Consider the following 23,163-nt stretch of genomic DNA (forward strand, 5'->3'; position numbering starts at 1 on the left):
AGACTGCTTAATGCCTTGAGTATGGCTCAACAGCATATTGGATATACTGAGATAATGGATATTTGTAATGCTTCAAAGAGACAATCCATTTGTTTGGTATCAGAGCCAGGTATACATATTTTTTAAAATAAAAGAATCAAAAGAAAAAAAAAACTAAAATTGCGGATAAAAAAATAAAGAGAACCAAAATTATAATTTGGCCAAAAAATATATATTAAAATAAGATATATATATATATATATATATATATATATGTTTTAATGTTTCTATTAATTAAAATAATCTTTAAGTCAATTTGGAGAAAGCAACTTATATACTCACCAAAAAGTATTACTTCAGGATTTAAGCAAAGAAAGATGGGCTTATATTTCCAAGACCCGGCTGAGTTGGACAAACCGGGTTTTCGAGTGTGTCGTCGGGTCTTAGCCGCCATTTACTTTCACTCAACCGCCGACGATGATGTTCACTTCCGGATTGTCTCCATCTCTCATGTTCCCGTATTTCATCACAAACTTTAATCGATTTTCTTCTCTATTCACAACCCCCGCTGTTAACTGGTAAGCAATTATTTCCTTCTAACTTGGGAATTTGATGATTCTGACCTAAATTTTCTCACATAATCCCATTTGGTCATTTCATTACAAGTTTGCATATCTTGGTTTTGGATTTTTATATTTGTATATGAGTATGAATGAATCACTATTTGGGTTGTAGATTTTAGGCACAAATGAGAGACATCGTTTGCAAAAAATTTCTTTTTCTGTAGGTGCACTCTGGAAAACTGGCTGGTTAATGATTCACAGTGTTCTAAAAGCAAGTAGGTTCCTCAATCCACGTAGAGAAACCCTTGGTTTGACTATTGCCGTTAGTGATTGTGTTTATCGTTTTGCATTTAGTTCAATGAAAGAAATCAATTGTAAAGTGGATTCTAGTTCATGTACTCTTGCCCCCAATAGGGAACCCTGCATTACAGATTCCTTATCAGTCAGCGGGAATTGCACTACTTCATCTACGAGTGTAAAATCCACCCCTGAAATTGAAAAGAAGTATGTTCATCATGTATATGATGCTATTGCGCCGCATTTCAGTGCCACCCGGTTCGCCAAGTGGCCGAAGGTTGCAGCATTTTTGTCATCTTTGCCTTTGGGATCTATTGTCTTTGATGCGGGATGTGGAAATGGGAAATACTTAGGTTTGAATCAGGATTGTTTTTTCATAGGATGTGATATAAGTCCTTCCTTGATTAAGATCTGCTCGGATAGAGAGCATGAAGTTCTGGTTGCGGATGCTGTGAATCTCCCTTACAGGACTGGTTTCGGCGATGTGGCAATATCTATAGCTGTGTTACATCATTTAAGCACTGAAAATAGAAGGAGAAAGGCAATAGAAGAATTGGTCAGAGTTGTTAAAAAGGGTGGCCTTGTTCTGATTACAGTTTGGGCTGTAGAGCAAGAGGATAGTAAGCTGATTACCAAATGGACACCACTGAATGAGAAGTATGTTGATGAGTGGGTAGGACCAGGAAGTCCTCGTACTCGGGCGCCTTCATCCTCATCATTGGAAAGTATCCCCGAAAGTGAGGTGAGTCGCTCTGGTGAGCACATGGAAGTTTGCAATGAGCCACATGTATCAAGAGATTTGGAGGAAGAAAAAAATATAAAGAATCAACAGGAATACTTTGTTCCCTGGCATTTACCTTATCATCGTGCTGAAATCAGTGGTGCTTCTGCTGAAGCTCTTGCTGCTGGTCTGGCAACGAAAGATGACAACAAAGGTGCTGTGGTGTATAATCGATATTATCATGTTTTTAGTGAAGGCGAGCTTGAAAGGTAACATTCCATGGCTTAGATCTCTTTCTTTAATTTGTCCCCATGTAGTAATTTGCTAAAGTTACTAATCAGGATTCACGTTTGGCAAGCTTGATCTTGAATGTCAATTGTGCTATGTTAGCATACTTTATATCTGAATCTAGAAATATGGATCATGTAAAGCAGAGTTGGATAAGATGGAGACATTAGATTTGTAAAAGCTGTTCAAGGTTCAACTTAAAACTTCAAATTTGCTGCTTGAGTGTTAGTTTGTTGTCAAATGGTAATTTGTTTTCCACCCTATCAAAGAGATTGAGTTGCTACTCATTAGGGGAAAAGTTAAGGTAGAAGTTATGATATTTTTGAAAATACAAGCTATGGTCTTTAAAAGTAACAAAGAAGGGATTGAAGTGGGCGTTGTCATGCCATCATGTGTCTTCCTTACCACTTTATTCAATCAACTGGATCTGTAGTTGCATGACAAATTTATTATGACCTTCTTATTTATTGGTCCCCTGTTACTCTCTGTTTCAAAATAAACATTTCAAATTTGAATAGAAGAATAATTAAGAACTACGTTTTAGGTGACGTTTTATGCTTATATGCATGATGCACGAGTTCTGATTTCTAACTTATTTTTGTATCTTTTTGCAGTTTGACAACTGGAATAAACAATGCCAGAATTGTTGATCAGTTTTTTGATAAATCCAACTGGTGTATTATTCTTGAGAAGACAGTGTGACCAAGAAAACCTTGAGGGAGTATAGCAGGCCAGAGTGTAGTATAACAACTTTTACAACATTTATCTTGCAAGTTAACTTTGTTTGGCATCTAATTTACTATCGATAAAAAAAATGGGCAGCTGCAGAACTTGGACAGAATGATTATCTGGCCATTTCATCATCCAGACCAGGTTGCATTCTTCTGGAAATCCTGATGTATTGTTTTTTTTGGGTTCTTTTTTAATTTTTTGCAAAGCCCAATTTTGGTTGTAACAATAGGGCACGAAGGATGCCACTGTTCTGCAGTGTTGGTTTTATAGCTGGGCACACTGTCTGCCCAAACAATGCTGAATATCTTTTGGCCACCTACAGGAGCATTTTTACGTCATGTATTGGACAATTCATTTGATGGTTGGATTGCACTTTTTTTTGTCGTGATCTTCGCTTTCTCTATCAGCTTCAAAGGAATTCAAACTCTTGCTGGGTTAGCTTCTAGCTCCTTTTTAAAATCCCTTTTGTGATTATGGATGGGATCAGCAGACTAGTGAGGAAGATCTTAGGATTGGTTCCCTAGTAACATAGGGTGCGTATCATTGTTGGATCCCTCCATCTAAGAACATTATGTTAGCAATTTAAAACATGAACTTGTATTTACATGTTGAATGTGGTAACCGCAGCTTAATGTTGCCTAGACAGCAGCCATTGTTATTAGTCATGAACGTTGGATTCTGTAATTCCTTTGCTGCAGTGGCTTCTGCTAGCCAAATATCTAAGAAGCTAAACTTGACTATTGTAAACGGTCTGCACCGTTTTGGAAATTGTTTTCCCCTGCGTTTGTGCTTTAAGGTACTCGATCAGTCAATCTCAGTTGCTCTGTAGATAATGTATTTCTGTGAGCGACTTTGAATGGGAGAGATTTTCCCCACCTTTGCATGTTACACATTTTGACGTTGATGAAGGGAGAGTGCCCACCTTTGCATGTTTTCACACTAATTTTCACTTATAACTAACGACAATAAATTCATTGTTTGAGTTCTTCATTCCACTTTTAAGATAAGGAGTGAAAGGGGAATAAATTTGTTATTGTTTTAAAGATAAGGAGAAAGAACTCTGATCTGTTACTTTTGTTCTTGGTTAGTTGTTGCATGTTTTCAGTCTTTTTTTCAATAGACCCCCTTAGAATTTCACTCCTTTGAAACCCTTAAGCCTTTGTTTGCTGAAGGAGAAATAACATGTAGAGGAAAGAAATAAGTTACAAATAAAACAAGTATGTTTAGTAGAAGAGAAATGAGGGAGTAGAGAAATAAAAATGGGACACATACTAGTTATTTCCACTTAAATCTAATATCTTTATTTACACTATATTTCTCGCTTATTTCTTTCTTTTCTTAAATATAAAAAAGGCTATAAATGAATAATAAAGTTAAGATGAGACATTTTTCTCAAATCTAACACAATTAACTCATAAGGCCATCTCCTACCCAACAATTCATTTTTTCCCCAGTTTTTGGAGTTCATGAATAGGTCTTATTATTACACGAGATCCATGTCAAAAATTTTAAGGACCAATGCTTATAACCTGCTCTTTGAGGAGTGCTTAATAAGCACCACCACCGATAAGTTTTTAATAAGGCATGGTGTTTAATAAGAAAAGGTGAAGTCAGCACCCTCGATGAAGATGTTTTTACTATATTCTACCGTACAAGTAAATCCATTTAGAAAGATGATTTTTGAACACCTAAAATTTAAAAGCCTATTGGACACTTAACAAGTAATAAAAGAGAGAAAAATATAAGTATAATAGGTAATATAATGAGATGAGAGAGAGATGAGCATTACTTTAGTGTTTGGAAAAATGAAAATCCAAAAATCATTGCTCATCCATTTAAGTTCAACCATTAAAAAAAAAAAGAACAAGGCCACCTAAGAATGGCATTACAAGTTCAAGCTCTTCACGTAGAGTAGAGTACATATAATGGACTGATAATTATGAAATTTGAGTTTAATTGATAGTTAATTTTGGTTAAGAATGATTAGAATTTTTTTCACTTTACTGTTGTTTTTAATGAAATAATGAAGAAATTAATATCATTGTAAATTTTGACTAGCAGAATTCAAAAGAAGAAAATTTTAAGTGTTTTGGAGGAAAATTGAAGCAAAAATTAGAAGAAAAAACCTTAAAGAAAAGTTAGAGATTTGGACAGCTCGCTTAGTGCACAAGACATGTCTAGTGCATCTCCTCGCTTAACAGTTAGCTCACGCTTAGCGCGAAGAAGGCCCATGAGAAAGCCTAAAGACATGTTTAACGAGGATTCTATGCTAAGCGCGTGATCACTGTCATTCTCGCAAAGTCCAGGCATTGCCACACTGAGCGCGTGATTACATTGCCATTCCCGTTAAGCCCATGAGTGCGCACTCAACGCGAGGTCTGCGTGGATTTTAAGCTACCTTATCTCTATAAAGGGAGTAAGAAACTGAATGGAAAGACACAACGAGTCTCAAAGCTCTCTATTGAATATATCCAAAGCTTGAACATCTCTAATAGGGGAAACCCTCCTTCTCTAGCCATTCTTCCATTCCCTTCTTTTAGCCATCCAATCCCTTCTTCTATTCACATTAGCCCTTAAAGTGTAAAGCCTCTCATGGCAATGAGAGACTAAACCTCCATTGTTGGGAGCCCGGCAAACCAACTGTTGTAATGTAACTCTTTCTTATTATCTATTTAATGTAATCTTGTTTCTATTGCTCTTTTATGTGCCTATTTGTTTATTATGGTTTGATCATCCATATAGTGTTTAGGGGATAATGCATTGAAAAATGATTGTTTTCTAAAGAACTAGGAAAGGGCATTGATTGAGGCCGTACCCGAATCAAATAAACATTAAAAATGCAGTATCTAGGAAGTGATCCTAGGTCGTCTCCCAACAAGCAATGATCAACCAAACGTTCATAATAGATAGTAATAAAACAGTAACCAATTGGGGGGGGGTTGTTTGTTTTTGTAAATTAAACAGCAAGCAAATTTGAATTAGAAAATAACATAATTAAAACATGTTGTTTCCCCTTGATTCACAAGCAAGTCTCTTATCCTAGGTTATGAGAATTTATCCTTAATCAATTCAATCACTTAATCCAACCCTAAATTAAATTACTAAGCGAAAATTAACATAAGGCTGTCATTATGTGATTAAGCAACACATACACCAATTAATCATGAACGAAACTGATCATTAAGCATGAACATAAATTAAGTGCAGAGACAATTAATCAAGCACTAAGCATGCATGGATTAATAGCAACAAATACAAAGTAATTGGTGAAGAGGAAAAACTGATCAGAATTCAATAGTAATAACAAAACCTCAAAGAGAGTTATGCTTGATCCTCAAGAGAAGACAACACTGGAGACTTAGCCTTCCATTAATCAGCAGAAAACAAATTTTATTGCTAGGTGAATAATGCACATGAACAGTAAAAACTGAAATTGCAAAATCCTAGAATTATTCTCCTCTCCAAACGAAAAAACTCCTTAAACTAAAACCTTGGTGTTGTTATATAGGTTCTCAGCCCCAAAGCTTACAAATCTGTTTTAAGTCCAAGCCCATAAATAAAATAAAATATGGACAAGATAAGATAAGATAAGATTGGATGAAATAAAATCTAGATGAAATAAAATCCAGATGAAATAAAATCCAGATAAGATAAGATAAGATTGGATGAAATAAAATCTAGATAAGATAAGATTTGATAAACTAAAATTGTCTGCTCTCTTCAAGTCCAAGCCCAATTGCTTATAATTCTCTTGAAATTAAATTAAAAACACAAAATTTGTCAGGTAGGCCCAAATGATAAAACTGCATAATTAATTTGACAATTAAGGTTAATCAGTAATTAAAATGGTGACAAAAAGGGTTAAGAAATAGAAGAAAATAATGACACATCAAATTCCCCCACACTTAGCCTTTTGCACTCCTAGGCAAAATTAAAAAAACAAAGCAAGGAACAAATTTAGAGACATTAAAGAGAAACAAATAAACACAAAAACAATTACATATTTCTTAATGAATCTCAAGGAATGAAAGGAATGGGCAACATCCAACATGTAGAGAGTTAAAGAATCAAGACAGTCATGAAAATCATCCAAGCATCTCAAACATGACAAGATAGTCAATCAGCTCAAGAATGAAAAGTGATAAAGCCTCACAAGATATGCACTCTATCTCTCAAGTGTCTAGGCTACTGTTTACTCTCAGAGCACCCATGAAAACAAATACCACATAGACTTGGCAAGACTCTAAAATTGACAACCACATCACAAACAGATGCACATGAGGATCAAAAGGTCTTTTAAGGTTGTAATGGGACCAAGGACAAGGTAGAGCAAAGTATGGGATAGTAGCTAAAATCCAAAGGAATAGAGGAGCAATGGGAAATAAGTGGGAAGTAAGAAAAAGTAGTAAACCCCAAAACCAAAATTAAAAATCAAGCATAAAAAGTAAACCCAAAACAAAATCAACCAAGTCCTCAAACCGATCCAAGTCTTCAAACCAAGACCTCATTTATTCAACTTCATTCTTTCTTTTTTTTGGTATTTTTTTCATTTTTTTTTGTATTTTTTTTAACATGAACAGTAGCAATTGAAAGCATTTGAAAAATAAAGCAACAATTAGGCAATATATGTATATACATCAAGCATGGCCAAAATACATCATCAAGCATGGCCAACAAAAACATATCATCCAATGAAACATACCCCCCCCCCCACACACACACACTTATTCCCAAAACAATTCCCCAAAGATCCAAAATTCCTTAAGAGTATGGTGAAATCATAATTTTTCACTTAAGGCTTGTAATGAGCTTCAAAACAAAGAAAGGGGAACATAGGCTCAAAGGGACTATCAAAGGAATTAATTCAAGGTAGGCTCATTTGGCTAGAGGCTTATAAGAAAAAAATGCCTAAATCATCTCCCAACATGCATGTGAAGCAAGAAGTATCAACAAGAGTCAAGCCAAGGCTATTGTGCAAGCAATCAATGGGACAAAACACACCGAATAAAATAGATGATGATGGCTCAAATTCTCACCAAGGGTAAATCTATCACTTTCAATTTGAACTTTCAAAACTAACTTGACATATAGAGAAAAACAAGGATTTCAATTCACAAAATGCCAAGAAACTCCTATTTCAAAAACAATTACCCATTACCTATACATAACCCAAAATTCAAAGAGAAACATGCAATGTTGTACACAAAACATAAAACCAAAATAACAAAATTAATCTAGAAAAACCTAATAAAATTAAACTAGAATACCCAACAAAATTAAAGAACAATCTCCCCCGCCCCCCACACTTAAACAACACATTGTCATCAATGTAGCACAATCATAAGATCAATAACAATCAAAATAATCAATAAATTTGGACAAGTGCAATAAAAGTAAAGAAGGAGACAGAAAAGGAAAACTCCCTAAGTCCTGGCGGATGAGAAGTAGGGTGAAGTAAGGAGGTCTCCTCCACCACTACATCCACTAAGGAGGGATTTGTGAGGAATGGTTTCAGCAGGTGTCCACCAAATATAATGCTTAGCATTGCTCTTAATTTTATCAGTTTGAGCTTTAGATGCTAAGGGAGGAAAAACAGAAGCAACCAAATAATTCACAATATTAGCAAACCAAGGAGTAGGGAAGGAATCAGAAATACTATACAGAATATACAAATGGTCATTTGGAAAATCATCCCGAATGGGTGAGTCCTCAGACACATGCTTAATCCTACTTAGGTGGCAGCCACGAGGTACTGCGCATCGCTCCGATCACGGATCTCCAAATCAAACTCTTGGAGCCAAAGCATCTACCTGATCAATCTAGGCTTTGATTCAGCCTTCTTCAACAGGTACTTCAGAGCTGCATGGTCAGTATAAACAACAACACGAGTACCAAGTAAATATGAATGAAATTTATCAAGAGCAAAAACTATCGCTAATAGCTCTTTCTCTGTGGTAAGGTAATTTGCTTGAGCAACATCCAAAGTTCTGGAAGCATAGTAGATCACCCGAGGCAGCTTATCAATCTTTTGAGCAAGGACAGCCCCCAATGCGTAATTGGATGCATCGCACATTAGCTCAAATGGGATTGTCCAATTAGGTGCCTGAATGATAGGGGTGGTAGTCACCGCACGCTTGAGGCAATCAAAAGCCTCTTAGCACTGGTCATCAAAATCAAACTCCACCTCCTTTTGCAGCAGATTGGATAGTGGAAGGGCTATTTTGCTAAAATCCTTGATAAAGCGCCTATAAAACCCTGCATGACTAAGAAAAGAATGAACCTCTCACACGCAAGAAGGGTAAGGTAATTGTGAAATAACATCTATTTTTGCAGGGTCTACCTCTATGCCCCTATTCAAAATGATATGCCTTAAAACTATACCTTGTTGACATTTTTCAAAATTCAGCACAAGATTAGTTTCAATGCATCTATTAAGAACTCTATTCATACTATCCAAACATGCATCAAAAGAGGATCCATAAACAGTAAAATCATCCATAAACACCTCTATGCAAGTCTCTAAAAAATCACTGAAAATACTAAGCATACGCCGCTGGAAGGTACCAGGGGTGTTGCATAGGCCAAAGGGCATCCTCCTATAGGCAAAAATGCCAAAGGGACATGTGAATGTGGTCTTTTCTTGATTCTCAGGAGCAATATGAATTTGTAAATAACCAGAAAAACCATTAAGAAAGTACCTGGGTCCTTACATTTCTCAGGAATGTGAGGAATAGATTTACCTATCAATGCTGACACGTTTCTGCCCATGCTAATCCTTTCATTGCCCTTGAGCTTCCTTTTGTGGGTGCACAACTCCTTTAGAAACTTGGCATATCTTGGAATCTGCTTGATAGCATCTAGCAGAGGTATGTTCACCTCTACTTTCCTGAAGGTCTCCAAGATCTCCTTTTCCGCTTATTCCATCTTTTTGTTTGGAATTGCTCTCTGTGGGAATGTAAGAGGGATAGGAGGCTGTTGTAAGTCAGAATTACTAGAAGAACGTCCAACTACATGAAAATTTTTGTTAGGAAGCTTTCTCTTTTGTGCAACTATCTCATCCTATTTTTCAGGTGTAGAATGAAGCTTGACAGGTTCAGGTGTAGGTGCTGCTACTGGTGGAGGCACTTGATTTTGGTTGCCAGACCTCAAGGTGATGTCACTCACATTTTTCGGATTCTGCATAGTTTGTGAAGGCAATTTGTCAGAATTTTGGGACTGAGCTTGGTTCAACTGAGTAGCCATCTGCCCCATCTGATTTATTAGACTCTGAATGGAGGCTCTTGTCTCTTGCTGAAATTGCATATTCTGGATGGTCATTTGCCTCACTAACTCTTCTAAGGAAGGTTGAGGGGGAGCCTCAGTTGCTGGTTGTCTTTGTTGTGACTGCTACTGTTGTTGTTGCATTGGAGGAGGAACATATGGCTTGCTTGGACCAGCAACATTATGAAAATGAGGGACAAGCTGTTGTTGTTGTAGAGGACTTGTCCATCTCAGATTTGGATGATTCCTCCAACATGGATTGTATCTATTGCTTGAAAGGTCATAATTATTCTGTTGTTGTTGGTTTTGCTGCTGAGGAGGTCTATTATAAATGTTTGCAGCATAAGCTTCAGGTTGCTCATTGACTCCAGATTGCTGCAAAGAAGGACAAAGATCTGTATGGTAATCTGTAGAAGAAGATAGACCACAAAGTCTTACAACAGGTGTAGATTTCTGATTCATGGCAAGCTGAGTTACTAGGTTGGCCAAGGAATCAATTTTTCCTTCAAGCTTTTTATTTTCAGTAGATGAAGATGAATCCGTGGCCACCTCATGGACTCCTCTAAGAACAATAGCATCATTTCTTGCACTGAATTGGTGGAAGTTGGAAGCCATCTTCTCAATCAAATTCCTAGCCTCAGCAGGGGTCATATCACCAAGAGCTCCACCACTGGCAGCATCAATCATACTCTTCTCCATGTTGCTAAGTCCCTCATAGAAATATTGAAGAAGGAGTTGCTCAGAAATCTGGTGGTGAGGACAACTTGCACACAATTTCTTGAATCTATTCCAGTACTCATACAAGCTTTCTCCACTAAGTTGCTTGATGCCTGAAATGTCTTTTCTGATGGTAGTGGTCCTAGATGCAGGGAAGAATTTCTCCAAGAACACCCTCTTAAGGTCATCCCAGCTGACAATGGACCTGGGAGCAAGGTAGTATAACCAATCTTTTGCCACTCCCTCAAGAGAATGAGGAAAAGCCTTTAGAAAAATATGATCTTCTTGGACATCGGGGGGCTTCATGGTGGAACAAACAATATGGAACTCCTTAAGATGCTTATGAGGATCTTCACCTGCAAGACCATGAAACTTGGGCAGCAAATGTATTAGTCCAGTCTTGAGAACATATGGAACACCCTCATCAGGATATTGAATGCACAAGCTTTCATAAGTGAAATCAGGTGCAACTATCTCCCTAAGAGTCCTCTCACGAGGTTGAGGTTGAGTCATGTTCTCAGTATGAAAATTAGTAGTGGAATATTCAAAATCAGAATATTCAGAATCACCAGCAACAAAATACTCAGAATGCTCAAAATGCTCAAAATGCATAGAATGATCAGGATGCACACTATGCCTAACTAATCTATGAAAGGTTCTATCTATTTTAGGATCAAAGGGTTGTAAATCACCTGGATTGCCCCTAGTCATGCACTATATGCAACAAATAATGTGTTTCTCAACAAGCACCTAACAAGGGGGTAAAACTATAGCTATACTTAAACGATATCCAAATGAGCTGAAATTTTGTGAGGAACACCTTAAAATCACGAAAAGATAGCACAAAAAATTTCAAACAAAAATTCAAATTATAACTATGAAAACTACTTAAGCAAAGTTTAGAAAAATAGGACAATAATACTTGAAAAATAAAAAAAAAACTTAGTAAACGGCTGATTTTTGGAGTTTGGGAGACCCCAACCGGCTAAACCAAGTGATCATAGTAAGGGAAATTTTTTTCTACCCCAAATGCATATATAATAATAGTCATTCTGATACCCGGAGCAAAAGTTATGGCCGTTTTAAGTTTTGCTTAAAACAAGTTCCCAAAATTTTTGTCTCCCTCAAATACTGTCACACCAAGTACTCCTGGTATTTTTCACACAAAATATGGATCAAAAGAAGCTATCACACAAAAAATCAGCCAAAAATAACAACTCTAACTATCAAAACAAACATCGCTAATTAAATTGCAAAATCAGTCGCTAATTCCCAGTTGCTAATCACTGTTCACAGTAAAACACAAAGCTGAATCAGCCGCTAAAACAGTCGCTAAAAATAGTCGCTAAATAGGGGACGCAACTGAAATGCAAAACAGAACGCTACACAAAACAAGACAACTAAACACTCTTATGAACCTTTGGCCCACTGCTCCTCGGCAACGGCGCAAAATTTGATCGAGGTCGTACCCAAATCAAATAAACATTAAAAATGCAGTATCTAGGAAGTGAGCCTAGGTCATCTCCCAACGAACAATGGTCAACCAAATGTTCATAACAGATAGTAATAAAACAGAAACCAATTGGGGGGGGGGTTGTTTGTTTTTGTAAATTAAACAGCAAGCAAATTTGAATTAGAAAATAACAGAATTAAAACATGTTGTTTCCCCTTGATTCACAAGGAAGTCTCTTATCTTAAGTTACGAGAATTTATCCTTAAATAGTTCAACCACTTAATCCTACCCTAAATTAAATTACTAAGCGAAAATTAACATAAGGCTGTCATTATGTGATTAAGCAACACATACACCAATTAATCATGAACGAAACTGATCATTAAGCATGAACGTAAATTAAGCGCAGAGACAATTAATCAAGCACTAACTATGCATGGATTAATAGCAACAAATCCAGAGTAATTAGTGAAGAGGAAAAACTTATCAGAATTCAATAGTAATAACAAAACCTCAAAGAGAGTTGTGCTTGATCCTTAAGAGAAGACAACATTGGGGACTTAGCCTTCCATTAATCAGCAGAAAACAAAATTGCAGATTGAAGCAGAAAACGAATTTTATTGCTAGGTGAATAGTGCGCATGAACAGTAAAAACTGGAATTGCAAAATCCTAGAATTATTCTCCTCTCCAAACGAAAAAACTCCTTAAACTAAAACCTTGGTGTTGTTTTAAGTCCAAGCCCATAAATAAAATAAAATCTGGACAAGATAAGATAAGATTGGATGAAATAAAATTTGGATAAGATAAGATAAGATTGGATGAAATAAAATCTAGATGAGATAAGATTTGATAAGCTAAAATTGTCTGTTATCTTCAAGTCCAAGCCCAATTCCAGATTCAAGCCCAATTGCTTATAATTCTCCTGAAATTAAATTAAAAACACAAAATTAGTCAAGTAGGCCCAAATGATAAAACTGCATAATTAATTTGACAATTAAGGCTAATCAGTAATTAAAATGATGACAAAAAGGGTTAAGAAATAGGAGAAAATAATGACACATCAAATCCCCCCACACTTAGCCTTTTGCACTCCTAGGCAAAATTAAAAAAACAAAGCAAGGAACAAATTCAGAGACATTAAAGAGAAACAAATAAACACAAAAACAATTACATATTTCTTAATGAATCTCAAGGAATGAAAGGAATGGGCAACATCCAACATGTAGAGAGTTAAAGAATCAAGACAATCATGAAAATCATCCAAGCATCTCAAACATGACAAGATAGTCAATCAGCTCAAGAATGAAAAGTGATAAAGTCCACAAGATATGCACTCTATCTCTCAAGTGTCTAGGCTACTGGTAAACGATTACAATATCAGGTAATCAATTACCAGTGCAAAAATATTTATTTTTGTACTAATAAAACATTTTTTAAAGCTTTATATAAACATTTTGAAAATCAAGCTTTGAGGCCAAACCTTATTAACCAATGTGTGATTCTTTTAACAAATAAACTAAGACCTTATCTTTTTCTTGATCTTGTTTGCTTGATCTTGAATTAATCTTGAAGCAATCTCTGTTTGCTTAACCTTAAATGTTTCTTGAAGGAATCTTGTTTGCTTATACTTTGTCATCATCAAAAACCTGTATATATACATTAATATCAGTGTCTGATGGAAGAAGGCTTTGTTGTGAAAGGCCTTTTTGATCGTGTTGGTTGGACACCATTTTTGGAGAAGTTCAGCTGATGGCACTATGGTACCTATGCCCTTTTTCTGAGGAACAGGAAGACAAGATGGAGTCAACATTCGAGGAGTCGTCAATGGAAGGGAGGTGATCATTTTGCCTAAGACCCTTGCTACTGTGATTGGGTATCCATAAAAGGGTTTGGTCTTTGATAAAGATTGGGAGAAAGATATAACTAGGAGACAGTGGGCATTATTATGACACCCTCTACCCTGACATACATATTTATATAGTATCATACATGAAAATACGGAATTAATTAAAATGATTTTATTCAATAAACATAAAGGAATTCACGTGGGTAAAAGGTTCACATTCACGTTAATCACCAAATTAAAAACTTATCAAATAAGGATATGAAAACATCTCTGGTCCAAAACAAGACCATCCAATTCTTTTACAAAAGGAAACAAGTTAAGCAGTTGAATAACATAAAGTAACATGTTCAGAATATTATGCAAATAATACTGAAACCCATGTCCCAATGTCACATCCTATCAGAGCATTGTGTTCTAGCATCCTCTAGCATGAGGTTCTCCATAATTTTCCACTTAACCATTTGTTCCCACGAGGTTCTCCATAGCTTTGTGTTTTAGCATCCTCTAGCATGAGGTTCTCCATAGCTATCCACAAAACAACATAGATATACATATCATATAAATGAAATACAACTTACTTAAACACAGCTCACGTTATTGCACCACTTATCGTGTGACATCACTTCTCAACACTACACGCCTCACATATTTTCACATCATTCACATACTCAAAAATCAAAACACGATATCACTCAACCGATCAATATTGATCAATAAACAAGTGTTATGCAATAGATATACTAAGACTCAATCCTATATGCAATGTGGTACCATGTCAGTGAAAAACCTCATTGGGTGCCTAGGAGTACATGACAAGACAGACCACACACTAGTAAGTTAGGTCATTCTCACTAGGTAAAATCATAGGGAGACTAGTCAGGGTCACTTTGTTTTGTGATAATGCTCCAACTATATGGGGCTCAACATAGGCTTCAAGGAACATTCAAACTGAGTGTATTTACCCTCAAGGCATATACCCCGAAGAGTCCGACAGGGCCTCTCCCTCTTGATTTAGGTCTAATCCAGAAAATATTTTAGCATGCAGACTCTATTTATGAATTGTACAAAACACACGTCTCCTCAATTGTTATCAAAATAGTTTTAACTTGTCGCGCCTCAAAGTGATTAAACTCGTCGGGTTCCCACAATGGATCCCATCACAATACTCGTGGCGCATTAACTCGTCACCCTTAAAGGGTCTTACAGTCGTGTGATTGTACGATTCATAGCTCACAACTCAATGCATACAACATCTCAATACACATGTGTGATCTCACAATTTAACACATACTCAACTTGTCACTTCACATAGTTCATCACACTTCCATAATCCCAAGACAACACGTTATCATGTCTTATGCATTATATACATGTCACACAATAATAATATTAATATGTTATGTTCATATGATTAAACCCCTCAAACAATTTCACATAATCATATCAAAATGAAAGGAATAAAAAATATAGGTCAAAACATGAGAACACCAAGAGCACTCAATTTTATCAATCAATTCACATCAAGGCATCAATTGGCCCATCAAACACAACAATCTCATAATTATAATCATAAAGGAAGAATCACAATACAGTAAACATCCCAAAATAAATCTCAATTTGATCCTCTAAGGATCCATACATGTAGAAGCAAGCTTCATGATGATGAACCAAGCAATTTTGATGATGCCAAAAGCCCAAGTGATTGATTCAAGACTTCAAGATCAAGCATCAAGAATCCAATCCAAGATTCAAGATTCAAAAGAAGAAATCAAGAAGCAACAAGTCAAGACTTCATATAGGATAAGTATTAAAAGAATTTTTCAAAAACCAAATAGCACAGTTTTGTTTTACAAAAGAATTTTCTCAAATTTTCTAAGTTACCAGAGTTATTACTCTCTGGTAATCGATTACCAGTTGGTAGTAATCGATTACCAGTGACCAGATTGGTTTTCAAAATGTTTTCAAATGATTTGTAACGTTTCAAAATGTTTTTCAAATAGTGTAATCGATTACACTATATTAGTAATCGATTACAAGTGAATCTGAACGTTGGAATTCAAATCCAATTGTGAAGAGTCATAACTTTTCATAAAATGCATTGTGTAATTGATTACACCTTTGTGGTAATCGATTACCAGTAAACAGTTTTGAAGAAAAAGTTAAGAGTAATAACTCTTAACATGGTTTTATCTAAAGTCACAACTCTTCCAATGGTTTTTTTGACCAGACATGAAGAGTCTATAAAAGTATGACTTTGGCACACATTCAATAGACATATATGATATTCTTCCAAACAATTCTTTTTCACAATCTTTCTCTAACCATTTCCCATTGTTTTTTTCTTTGCCAAAAAGCTTTCTAAACTTTATTTCAAAACTTTGTTTTTCTGCAAGTAGAAATTCTGCAGAAAACAAAAGGGTGCTATCTTTTCATTCCTTCTCCCTCTTGCCAAAAGATTCAAAGGACTAATCGCCTGAGAATTCTTTTGATTCTTCCCTTTCCCTTTAAACAAAAGATTTCAAAGGACTAACCGCCTGAGATATCATTTGTTTCCCCTTACAAAGATTCAAGGGACTAACCGCCTAAGAATTCTTTATCTTAACACATTGGAGGGTACATCCTTTGTGGTACAAGTAGATGGTACATCTACTTGGGTTGTAATACTGAGAACAAGAGATGATACATCTCTTGTGGATCAGTTCAAGTGGAAGGTACATCCACTTGGTTGTTCAAAGAGAACAAGGAAGGGTGCATCCCTTGTGGATCTTTGCTTGTAAAGATTTTACAAGGTTATTGGAAATCTCAAGAACCGGTGGTTTCTTGGGGACTAGATATAGGCACGGGTTGTTGTCGGACTAGTATAAATCTTGTATTTGTCTTCTTTTTCCCTACACTCTTTAATTTCCGCTGTGTACTTTTTATTTCCGTTTTACTTTTGTCTAAGTTATTGTTTCTATTCTTTACTTTCTCATAACTTAGTAGTAAAGCCCAATTAAATCTAGTAATATTAAGAAGGATAAATTTTTAATTAGTCAAGACACATTAATAATTAATTCAACCCCCATTTCTTAATTATTCCGAGGTCACTCGATCCAACATTACACATGTTCATTCTAACTCCAATTACGATAAACTCATCCCTTACCTCTAATCTAAGTGGGCTCATGTGTGTAGTCCGATAGTGATAGAGGCGTCTCTAGCGGTTCCCTAAGATTCCTCAAGTTTTTCCTCTGGTTGTTCTGCTAGGGTTTCCAAGCATTAGAGAGAAGGAGAAGGGATTAGAGCCTCAATTTCACTATCTCTATGGGGATGTTTCTCTCACCATAGACATTATTTACAAAATCCCAACAGTGAGGATGTGGAAAAATGAGTTTCGAACCTAGTGTTTAAATTTTACGACGATCCAACGATTAACGAGTTTGAGATCGTAGTTTTACTGAGACAGATTTGGATGTATACAAGAAAAAGAGCTACGTGCGAGGGATATTTCTCTCACCATAGACATTATTTCACAAATCTCAATGTTAGGGATGTGCAAAAATAGGTTATGAACCTGGTGTTCAAATTTCACGATGATCCAACAGTTAAAGAGTCCAAGATCATAATTTTACTAAGACATATTTGGGTGTATGCGGGAAAAAGAGAGGATGTTGATAGGAAGGGAAGGAAAAACGAATTTGAGAGATGAGAGAGTGTAAAGATGTATTGTAAATGTAAAAGTTGATCTAATATGTCTCTATTTATAGCTAGGATACTCTTAGTCTATTGTTTACTCTATTTTTTTATTTTATAAAAAAGAATTATATTTTACTTTCTATCACACGAATAAATAAAACATCTTTTTTTATTTTCTAAGAATATATATTTATTTTATTTACCTTAAAACCATTATTTTAATTAATAAAAATATTTCTCCTTATTTATTTAATTACAAAAATCTCATTATTTTCCTAAAACTCTATTTATTTTTAAATAAAATCCTTTTTAATTTATTTTACGAAAAATAGCCACATCTAGAATCGTTTGATAAGAAGGCTTTGGTCAGCTTCTTGAGAACTACAAACCTCACACACATGTGCAGACTTGTCCACTATTTTTTGCTCAACACAATGATGCTTAGACTAGGATCAAGAGACCATGTACGCGACAAAGATAGATTATGCATGTATAAGGTGATGGTGGATGAAAAGGTTAATCTGAATGAAGTCATCTTTTTCTACTTGCTTCAAGCATTCAAGGACAGATTTCATGCCAAAGGCAAGAAGAACCTTGTTCCTTATAGGATATTGTTGACTAAGATCACAAGGAACAAGAGGGTAGATGTGTCTATGTTGGAACCATTTGTAGGTGCCACACAACTCAAAGGTGTGACCTTTGTCAAAATGGGAATAGTTGACAAATTCCTTGAATATGCTCAAAAGCATATCAAAAGAAAGGTCAAGAAGGAGCTAAGGAGGAACCATGATATGTGATTGGACAAACGAAAAGAGCTCAAGAGCAGCCAATAGATCAAGAGTCTGGAGTAGCGTCTCAGTAAACTCAGGGGGAGTAAGCTTAAGCCAAGCCAAAACATTCTAAACCTAGCTAGCTTAGACTCAAACTTCCTACCAAAAGAAAAGATCCCATCCACCATCATTTGACCCTAAACCCTTAAACCAATCAAAGAAACCCAAGAAAGAACCATTATCTAACTTCAAACCTTCAGATCCTTAAATAACCTAAAAGAAGAAGGAACCAGACTCTATGTTTGAACCTAAATCATAGCCCCCACCAAAAAGACTAACCATAAAACTCTTTAGAGAAGGATGCTATACAGGAAGAAGTCTGCATCATTGCATATGTGGAAGTCATATCCATGGAAGAACATAAGAAGAAATTGGTTGAAGATGCAAACCTGAAGGCCTTGGCAGGAAAAGTTCTTTGAAGAAATTCAAGAAGATGTTATTTTGGAATCTCTAAAGATCCTATTTGTTGAGGAGGTGCAGATGAAAATAGTTGAAGAGGCAACCATGGTTGATATTGATGGTGAGCCATTGCCTGAGGAAGTAATTGTAGAGTCCAACCAGGCACAGTCTAAACTTAAAGCCAAGCAAGCTGAAATGGAAGGGCTTTAGAGGATTCAGTCTGTTGTTGAGCATGGAGCTAAATTATTCTTTGTAGATGTTGTTGTAAGACACACATGAGTTGAAGTGGCTTTCATCCCTAATGATTTGGACCTAACAAAAAAGGAAGCTCTTGAAGAAGTTATGGTCCAATCTATCATTGAAGTTTTTCTCTATGAGTCTGAGGACAACATCATTGAGATAAACCCTGGTGTTGAACCTGTTAGATTAAGGCCAGTGTCTAAAGCTGATGAAAGACAAGTCGACGTTGATTTGTTTGGAATAATGGATTAAGACAGAATCAAACATTTTGAAGCTATCTTTGGATCACCAACATCTGTTACTATCGCAGATGTACAGACTGGCTTGGAAAGAAGAAAAGTGTTGCAAGCCACTAAAGAACCTATCAGATTGACAAATCTCTTTTCTAAACTTGATTATCCTCTAATGAGGAAAGATCAGTAGCGAACCATTGAGTGGCTTCTTCCTTCAAGGTCTCTGCCTCCACTAGCACTTTCATAGGATGTTCCTACTGAACCTTATATGAATGTCAGATTCTACCCTGGCTTCTAAGGACATAGAGTGTTGGAATGGCAAACCTGCAACAAAGTCTGGAAAGACAAAGTCAACATTAGGACTCATGCTCTTGATCTAGAGATGCAAAAGTTAGAGTTGGAAAGGCTCAATCTTCTTAAGCTCTAGATGGAAGGGTTTTCCAGGTATTAATCCTTATTCTTATCAATATTGGGAAACACTACTTGAAGAAGAAGAGTATGCTCTTGGAGTCTATGGAGAAAAAGTCCACATCTTCAAGACGTTCTCGACAGGCTGTGGCGCCTAATCATAACAATCTAATCTTTCGGCATCTGCCTACAGACCACAAGATATACACCCATTGTGCTAGCGTCTAAAGAAGTAGAGAAGTTGAATATGATGACATGCCATTCTCTACTCCCCTAGATTTACAATAGCTGATGGGTCTTCTATGTAACTTCAATGTTGTTCTTCCATGGTATTGATTTAAGTCTGAAGTTACTTTCTAGAATAAAGAAATCTTATTGAAGGCTTCTAAAGAGAGTATGAACTTTCTAGACTATGAGCAATCAAATTATGGCCCTGAGTTGAGAATGAAGCTATATTCTTACAAATAAGAGATTAGATCAAGGCAAGCTTCCTTTCGTAGAATCCAAAGGCTCAACACTCACATGCCTTTCATATTGGGGGTAAGAATTCTTTTTCCTAACTACTTCAAAGACTCACTTTCAAATAGCAATTGACAAGCCTGTTCTGTATCAAAAGGCCAATTGCTACAAAGGCAATGAGTTGCTAATTGAAGACAATGGAGATGTTGAACTTGTTAGATTTGTTAGAGCTTGACTTGACCATCTGCTCAAACATGAGCTTGAAACTCTCAAACACGAGTTTGAGATCACAAATCTGGATGTATATGCCATGGGAAGTTTCCACAGGCTACAAGAATGTTGTTCTGGTTTGGGAGGAAAAGCCAGCTGTAGATGCCTATCACCATGAAGTTGGGCAATATTATCAGACTCTGAACCACACTTGCTTTACTCAAGAAACTCCCTTCAACATGCTTTACACATGGAAGAGGGAATTTTATGGTGAGTCTAATTGCACCTTATTTTTTTGTGGCGTATTTGCCCTTTTGTAGATTCTTCTTCACATACCATGTGGATCCTATCATTGAAGAAGTTGAATCTGGTGTTGAAGTTTCTTTTGACTCCATGGTTGTTCCAGTATATGATCCTCCACCCTTTCGTTCCTGTGTTTGTCTACTTGAAGTGGAACTAGTCAGAGCGAGGGAAGCCTTTGCTCAAGTCTTGAAGGATCGCGCTCATGTTGAGAAGGAAGTCCATAAATGGTCTTTGATTGGTGACTACTTCTACAAGAAAGCCATTGGATGGAAACCTCATTGTCCTCCAACACCACCTGGTAGCCCTATTCTTTCTTATGATAATGAGGACTCTGGTGATGAGTTTCTTAACGAAGAAGTTGCCAAACAAAAGGGGGCGAAAAAGTAAAAGATTGAATCTCGACATCATTTGAGGGGGAGTGACAAAGTCTAAAGAAAACATTAATTCAGGGGGAGTTCTTGTGGTTATTTCTGCCTTGAAATTTTATTTCGTACTTAGATCATATCTTCTTGATGTGAAATTCTTGATATAAATAAAATAAGATGCTTTTTGGTAATTATTTAAACTTTATCCCAAAGTCTTATGAAGTTGTGTGATCTGTTTATCTTATTTATCCTCTACATTTGATAAGATTGTCTAATGCTTTAATGATATATCTTATAATTTCTGCCTTTATCATTTTTAAATTTGTGTTTGTTTGACATCATAAAATAGGGGGAGATTGTTAAGTCAAAAAGACATTCTGTCTTAAAGACGAATCAAAACCCTTAATTATTTTGATTTGGTGTAAATAAATACAAAGGTTAAAAGTTGCATCTTATGCAAAATCAGCATTTGATATTTGTATTTGATGATTTATCGAAACATGTCTGAGATGTCTGCGTCTAATGTTTCAAACGATAGGAAAATAGACTCATGATCTGATATGACATTTAAGATGACATTTAAGACTTCATTTAATACTGTGTGCTTGAAATTTCTTTTGCAGAAAAATTCTCCTAAGATCCATCAAATCCTATGAAGAATAAATGAAGTCAAGGTTTGAAATTCCTCAATTGCCATCAAAAGAAGAGCTCTATTGTACCATACCTGCTTTGACATAAAGGAAGTGACTATCTATTGTAGTACTCAACACACAAACTTCGAAGAATGGACTCTCTGCATGAGGAAAGGGCATGCATTTAATGCCCCAACAGCCACATTCATTAGATGAAGATCAAGTGAAGAAATCTACCCTTTATGAGACAACGAACAATTAAAGATAAGACTTATATAAACCAAAAGCTTTGAAGAATTAGTGTATCAACCTTGCACGAAAAAACATTCATTATTATTTTCGCAAAAAACTTTCAGTATATTCTTGTAAAGTCAGGATACCTTGAACATATTGACATAAAAAGACAAAGTGTTAATTGTATATTTATCTATAAGACGATTCTAGATTTAGTCTCTGTGCAAACTCGAACTATAAATCTCTTCTGATTTGTTTAAAGCTAACAATAACTTGGTAGGACAAAGAATACTGGGTGTTAATCAAACTTGTGCAAAGCTTGATTTGTAGAGTCATAAGTGATTGTGAAGTCAAGATTTGAAATTCCTCAATTGCCATCAAAAGAAGAGCTCTATTGTACCAGACCTGCTTTGACATAAAGGAAGTGACTATCTATTGTAGTACTCAACACACAAACTTCGAAGAATGGACTCTCTGCATGAGGAAAGGGCATGCATTTAATGCCCCAACAGCCACATTCATTAGATGAAGATCAAGTGAAGAAATCTACCCTTTATGAGACAACGAACAATTAAAGATAAGGCTTATATAAACCAAAAGCTTTGAAGAATTAGTGTATCAACCTTGCACGAAAAAACATTCATTATTGTTTTCGCAAAAAACTTTCAGTATATTCTTGTAAAGTCAGGATACCTTGAACATATTGACATAAAAAGACAAAGTGTTAATTGTATATTTATCTATAAGACGATTCTAGATTTAGTCTCTGTGCAAACTCGAACTATAAATCTCTTCTGATTTGTTTAAAGCTAACAATAACTTGGTAGGACAAAGAATACTGGGTGTTAATCAAACTTGTGCAAAGCTTGATTTGTAGAGTCATAAGTGATTGTGAAGTCAAGATTTGAAATTCCTCAATTGCCATCAAAAGAAGAGCTCTATTGTACCAGACCTGCTTTGACATAAAGGAAGTGACTATCTATTGTAGTACTCAACACACAAACTTCGAAGAATGGACTCTCTGCATGAGGAAAGGGCATGCATTTAATGCCCCAACAGCCACATTCATTAGATGAAGATCAAGTGAAGAAATCTACCCTTTATGAGACAACGAACAATTAAAGATAAGACTTATATAAACCAAAAGCTTTGAAGAATTAGTGTATCAACCTTGCACGAAAAAACATTCATTATTATTTTCGCAAAAAAACTTTCAGTATATTCTTGTAAAGTCAGGATACCTTGAACATATTGACATAAAAAGACAAAGTGTTAATTGTATATTTATCTATAAGACGATTCTAGATTTAGTCTCTGT

At 35.8% G+C, this 23,163-nt stretch overlaps 1 protein-coding gene and 1 non-coding gene across 3 annotated transcripts; both read left to right on the forward strand.

Moving 5' to 3' along the window:
- The first annotated feature begins 327 nt into the window (after positions 1-327).
- Positions 328-3,392, forward strand: LOC114409321 (tRNA (carboxymethyluridine(34)-5-O)-methyltransferase-like). Of its 2 annotated transcripts, none has more exons than XM_028372736.1 (3): positions 328-557; positions 715-1,829; positions 2,463-3,392. In XM_028372736.1, exons 2-3 carry the CDS (start codon positions 793-795, stop codon positions 2,548-2,550), a joined length of 1,125 nt encoding a protein of 374 aa, XP_028228537.1. In that variant the 5' UTR covers positions 328-557; positions 715-792; the 3' UTR covers positions 2,551-3,392. The 2 variants fall into 2 exon arrangements, with proteins under 2 accessions (XP_028228537.1, XP_028228535.1); XM_028372734.1 differs by having other exon boundaries at positions 767-1,829.
- A 7,193-nt stretch (positions 3,393-10,585) lies between these two features.
- Positions 10,586-10,692, forward strand: LOC114410949. The gene has a single exon (XR_003666340.1). It is a non-coding gene; the product is annotated as a small nucleolar RNA R71 (small nucleolar RNA).
- Positions 10,693-23,163: the final 12,471 nt, after the last annotated feature.

Source organism: Glycine soja, chromosome 4, assembly GCF_004193775.1.
Source record: "Glycine soja cultivar W05 chromosome 4, ASM419377v2, whole genome shotgun sequence".
Lineage (NCBI taxonomy): Eukaryota > Viridiplantae > Streptophyta > Magnoliopsida > Fabales > Fabaceae > Glycine > Glycine soja.

Excerpts from the sequence above, each read along its gene's own strand:
- LOC114409321 (XM_028372736.1), top strand. The coding sequence starts at position 793 with ATGATTCACAGTGTTCTAAAAGCAAGTAGGTTCCTCAATCCACGTAGA. Across the intron at positions 1,830-2,462 it reads AGTGAAGGCGAGCTTGAAAG|TTTGACAACTGGAATAAACA; the intron begins GTAACATTCCAT and ends ATCTTTTTGCAG.